The sequence below is a fragment of the Adiantum capillus-veneris genome, chromosome 25 (genome assembly GCF_014529385.1).
Source record: "Adiantum capillus-veneris isolate H3 chromosome 25, ASM1452938v2, whole genome shotgun sequence".
NCBI classification, from domain to species: domain Eukaryota; kingdom Viridiplantae; phylum Streptophyta; class Polypodiopsida; order Polypodiales; family Pteridaceae; genus Adiantum; species Adiantum capillus-veneris.
Genome location: NC_140955.1, coordinates 16,245,798 through 16,251,797, shown reverse-complemented (window position 1 = coordinate 16,251,797; position 6,000 = coordinate 16,245,798). Strand labels below are relative to the sequence as shown.

The window sequence follows — 6,000 nt, the reverse complement described above, 5'->3', positions numbered from 1 at the left end:
AGGGCTCGAGAGCTTTCAAGAAGGGTCTAGAGCACAGGCCTCTAAAGCTTAGGGATGTAGAGATTTTAAAGTAGGGTCTAGAGCTTAGGGACGTGGAGCTCTCTCCGTCTCTCTCTCTCTCTTATTATGGAAAATTATTGGCATGCCTAGCGATTTTCACTTGTTTCAAAGAAAATGGGATGAGTTACTATTGTTAAGCTTCGTGGAGTGTTTCAAACATGATACTGGGCTTGATTATGCAGTTTTTAATGACTTTCTTTAATGGGATTAACGTGTATGTACGTTTTATAACAAGCATTGAAGACTGTCACGTGGATACCTTTATAGCATATATAAAAAAACTCTTCTGAGGTGTCCTGTGTAATCATGTAGCACATGTCCATGGGGAGTGAAGGGGGGACTCGCCCATCATTGAGACATCCTCGTTTGTGAGTGGATTTCCACACAAGCGCTTACATGTGCCCTTGTGTTTTGTGTGTGAAGCCCCCCATCAAGCATGGCATATTGCTATTGGTGGCGACTCTTGTCCGCGAAAAGATCCAGCTTGGGTGTTTACACACTTCAACACCTGCAAAGTTGTTGTGTAATAGGCGGAGGGGGACTTCACACACTAAGTGCCCGCAAAATTCATATATTAAAAAAAGGCGGGTCCCCTAGCACCAAGATTCACGAAGTTTGATTAGGCAGCTCACTTCTTAGCGGGTGGGTCTTGGGTTCGAACATTTGGTGTGGATGTTCGATTTTAGGCGAGCGGTTGAGTCTGTCCAAAGCTTTGGTGGCCCTTTTGCGGAGCCACTCCTTGATTGTCGTGTGGTGGCCACTTCAACCGGGGGCGGGGCGTGCTCATGCTCGTGTGTCACCTGCCTAATAACTGCCGAAGGTTTGCATTTCAATTGGAAGTTGGCCAATACTTTAAATTTTAAAATGCGCATGTAGCTCCAAGAAGGTTTCCCGCCAAGGGGCTTCATAATGCTTTGAATGACTAATCCTGTGTTCCATTTGCAGATTGAGAGTTTACCCGCTCATCTTCCTCATGCTTCGAAAGGTTTTCGTCTCTCCATATGTGAAGGAAGGTTCTCCTTTTATCCCACACCGATTGCAGCGTTGTACCTCGAGCTTCTTCTTAACTGCGGTTCTCTCCTCTTAGGCTTTCTTTGGCAACTTCCTAGCTGTGTGAAAACAAAGGGATATGCCAAATCTGGAGATTCTGGTGGAAGATCTGCAGAACAAGCAGCTTAGGCGGAAAAATGCATCGCTTTTCTGCCTTCTGCATCACTTACGTCAACAAAATGGATGGCTTCTTGGCTTTCTGCATGCAACTAGTAACTTCACAAAACGTTTATTGAAATTGCAAAGCTAAATCTAGATCTCATCACTTCCAGGGCCATCAATGATGACACCAATGATGAAAGAGATTGAGCGTCTGGTAATAGTTGTGGACATTCAGTCATGGCTTCTGCATCCACACCCCGACAAGCTAGCATCTCTGTTTCAAGAGAGTGTGCGCACAATTCTGGCATCAATGTCACCATCCTGTCGCTGGGCTTTCAAGCTTTTTGACTCCTCCATGACACCGTTTGCATCTAGGTGCAGAATTGGTAAAATCCTTGGTAGCTGGGCATGTACTACTCGCTTTGATTCTGTCCGCCCAGGTGGTGACAACTCCCCAGCTTTACCAGAAGTACTCTCTCAATTTTGTTCAGCTCTGAATTGTCTACATACACAGCTTCACAAAACAATTTCAGCAGATGTAATGGGGATAAACAGCGTACCTGTGTCTCCTGCAAATGCAAGCTTCATCGCATCATCACTGATGGAGCTCTTATCTGATTGTGTATGGAGCCCTTTGTTATCTGCAAACGAAGAGTCTGCAATACAATCCTTACAAGGATGCTTGCCACTGCCGGTTCATTGTAATTCGAACCTGGTACTCTTCTTTTCAGCATTGCCAACCAACCATTCAGAACTTGCTCATTTTTTTGGTGTCGATCCCATGGTTTCCCAAGTAGATATGCAGGCTCTATTCTCTTCCACTTTCAGAAAAGTGTATGGATCATTCTCAGCAAGCAACATTCATCTCTGTTGGGTAGATGTTCCCTCAACCATCACTACAGTGGATCATGGAAGGGAAATTGTTTGCAGTGATCGTATTTTTCAAAGAAACCGATTCAACTTTATGTTAAGTAACTTAGGATGGTCTTTGACCTCTCTAGATGTGCTGATCACAGGTCTCCGTATGATTGCCTTTTCTGTTCTCTGGCAGGGGCTTGCCCACCCATGGTTTCAAATCACTTGTAAGCCCGCATCCAAAGTCTACAATATGTGCATTCAGGTCAAGGATGTGAACAAAAAACTCTTGAGGGCCTCCTTATGCAAGGTAGAGGCCATCTCAGTTGACAACAAACAGATCGAAAGCTTCATTCAAGGTAAGGTCCTGCTTATCACTTCTACTGTGCCCAAAAATGTGTTTAATTGCGCAAGGGAGTATGTACTGGCACAAAACATCTTGAGATCCAAAGCTATCAAGACAGGAAAATCAGGTGAGTTTGAAGTCATGTTGGGAGATGGGATTGACAGAAATCTTTTTGGCGACTATTTTTTTGGTCAAATTTATCAGCAAGAGTGGTGCTATTTTGAACCTGGAAAACCTGCATGGCAGTTACTGATGCTACATCTTGCTCGTGAGGAAAGGCTTGCAATAATTGATATTGGCTCCCCTGACGGGCCTTGCTTTGCATTGCTTGAACCTGTATCTATTCATACTGCTCTTCTTAGCATTGTGAGCAAAGATTGGTTCCTTGAGCCCCAAAGTACCTCACCAAAGAATGATTTAGTAGAGTTGCCTGGGAAAACTTTGTCAGTCAATGATGCCACAGTAAACAGTCGAATGAATCCTGAAAGTATACAGGCACTTTCTGTTGAAATTTCATCCCAGGGTTCACAAACTATAAAGGAGTCCCAACATCTCAAAGCCTCCGAGTGCAATAATAAGCCTCGCCATCAGAAAAGGAAGCCACTCACACCTTTGGTGTCTGGCCATCGAAACAATTTAAAGGTGGACAGTCTTGTAAATCAGGAAAGAAGGAAAAAGGCTAAGCAGTCATGCTCTTTGAAGCATGAAGAGATAGTGCAGCACCCTGGCAAGTTGCACCTGGAAGAGTTGTACACAAGAAGCATTCGACGCTCAAAAATAATGAAGGTGTTGAGTTGCTGGATGAGGCAAACAAAAGATGATAAAGATCCACCCTTTTTTAGTCCTGAAATCTGTCCTGCAGTCCCTGGAGGCGGCTGTTGTAGGATTCCTGATGTTGGTTCAGATAACCCAATGACGGGAAGTGAGCCAGCTTCAACATGTGTCGACGATTACTCACAGGATTCCAAAAGTCAGACTGTCCTCTTCTTGTCTGATCATAATCAGCCGATACCTTCTCTTGACAATGACAAAGGCCAGAGTAACCAGGACCCCTTACTGCAAAATGATCTTGTTGGGGAAGACACAGAATTGTCCGTATTACCTATACCCCCAGATAGTCCATGCCTCGAACAGGAAAAAGTAAATCAAGCTGATCTCAAATTACTGGAACTTAATGCATACATATCGTCTTTGAAACAGAAAGTTGCTGAGTGCCTTTCATCATCCGAAATTGATCTTTACAGTTTTGCTCAGAGAGTAGTTCTGGATGCTGAAAATGCCCATCAGATTTGTTCTGACTCCAAACCAGACGAAACAGTCTGGAACAGTCTAATGGGACTTCTTTTGCGAAGTCCCAGGATGCTAGACTCCAAATACAAGAATTGCAGCCCACCAAAGCCAGCTTCCCTTGAAATGGACTCAGGGTTCGCTGTAAAAAGTCAAACATATGGTTCAGAGGAGAAAGTAAGAGAGTATCCTTTCATACCTACCATCACCTGTTCAATTGCTTTGGTTACTTTATCTGCGGACCTCTTGTTTGTTATTTCTTAATGATTCACCATAGATATGAGTTGCAGATTCTTTTTCGCATGGAGATCCTCTTTCTCATGTCCAAACTGTCTCATCGATCAGGAGCAGAACAGGTTCTCATTGATGATATTTGCAGGCTTTTGGAGAGCATTCAGTTTAATTTGCCAGGTGGAGTTTTGGAAGGGGAGAGCCTTCTTGACTTCAGCAACAGGATGATTAGACAAAGGTGGGTTCTTTTGATTGTACTTTAAGTTCAAAGTTGAAACATTTGTGTAGTGAGCAGATATTGTGATTTTTGTGTTGTGGAAGCATATGGTTTTGTTTTACATCCCATTGACAGGCCCTAAAATGCATCCACATATTGAATGAAGCTGATTTAGCTTGATGCAGAAAGTTTAAAATTCAGCTTTAAATTCAGCTTTAAATTAAAAAGTTAATGTAGGTTCAACTTACATTGACCATGACGGCTGGCAACGCTCATGGTAGATTTTCGTCTTTGGTTTCTTTTTCTATGGTTTAGTTTCAATTTAAGTAGTGCGTAAGGCCAAAATGATCCATGAAATTAAAAGTTAGTATCATCATATGTTTTGGAACAAAGAGAGAGAGAGGGAGGGAGAGAAAGTCTTAGTAGGTTGTGAAGGCAAAGGGCCATGCAAAAGGTCAAGATGATAGATAGTACATGCTCTTAATGATAGCTCTTGTTGCTATATTGGCTTATGCTACGTCTCGGTTGATTTCGGGGCTCCGGGGTGATGGCCAACGCCCGATCTTAGCAAACCACGGCTCGGTGCTACGGGGCGCACGATGAACCCCGTGGGGACAATGGACGATGGGACATAGTCTTGACCCAAAGATTTCTCCTCAACTCACCGTCTTGGTTCATGTGGACGTGTGATTGGGTTTGAGAGGGCCCGATAACGAGAGAGTCCCTCTATGTTCTTCAATGCGGAGGTAACCAGGGAGTTCGCCTCGTACGGGGACTCCACGGTAACTAGATCCAAGGTGATTCCGTGCACTGCTTATTCTGTCCTTGACCATGTCCACCACGGTTTTCAGCCCGATAATCTCTATATTCATTGTCTAATTGGTGCAAGTAGATCAATGCACTTCCCACTGTTGGATGTATCATGAGAGTTGACGAAGCACATCGCTTTACTGGGATAGCCGATCACTTCATGGATCGACCACTTGGGGTGTTGCTCCACCCATAGATGGTGAGGGAGACTCCATGACTCTCCCATAGAGGCTTTGTTGCCTATGCTCCTTGCTCTACACTTTGCTTCTCCTTGTTGGGCAAGGTCGTGGGAAGTCTCTCCAATAAAAGAGACACATATTATGTGCTATACTCCACCACCTTTGTCGATGTTATAGCTCGAAAGTATGATAACTGTAACACGCTCGGACACTCTAAGCAAGAAATCTACAACAACACGTGAGAAAACTGCAAACAATTGGATAGAACTTGAGTGTTACAAATCAGCCCTAAAACTGAGGCGCATAACACAAATTAACCCTAGAAAGTGGGTTGCCCTTCCTTTTATAAGCCAAGGGATTGAACAAATGAAAAGCCAAAAGTCAGACAAATGAAAAGCCAAAGGTCAGACAAATGAAAAGCCAAAGGTCGGACAATTGAAAAGCCAAGAGTCAAGGGCACCCAAAAGACTAGGCTTTTACCTATATAAAGACCTCTTGAGGGCATTTGTGAGGATCATCAGTTTTTGGGCGATCTCTCTCATCGAGTATTTCTTGAAGACGACAAAGGCTTGAGTCTTGTGAAGATCAAGAAGGCTTTGAGCACTTCTGACAACAACTTGTATTGGCCATCTTTTGCAATATAAAAAGAAATACCGTTTGGGGGCGCCCGTCAAGAGGGCCAACGCTTCTAGGGAAAGAATTCTGCCTTCTTGTGTCTCATTGGTATCAGAGCCCGCCGGTTGATTGTTCTTCTACGAACAATCCGATCCTTCCCACAATAACAGAGCATGATGGTTTCAAAGTCTACCTTTCACGAAAGTGAAGAGGAGAACAATAATGAAGAAATAGAGCTCGAGAACGAC

General features: G+C 43.8%; 1 protein-coding gene across 1 annotated transcript in view; it reads left to right on the top strand.

Moving 5' to 3' along the window:
- The first annotated feature begins 760 nt into the window (after positions 1–760).
- The window catches only part of LOC147424471 (LIM domain protein), a 43,064-nt gene continuing 37,824 nt past the window's right edge, over positions 761–6,000 (top strand). The window contains exons 1-3 of the mRNA XM_086500607.1: positions 761–880; positions 1,006–3,885; positions 3,978–4,169. Coding sequence (XP_086356733.1) covers positions 1,391–3,885; positions 3,978–4,169 — 2,687 coding nt within the window. The 5' untranslated portion in view covers positions 761–880; positions 1,006–1,390. The remainder of the gene's footprint in view (positions 881–1,005; positions 3,886–3,977; positions 4,170–6,000) is intronic.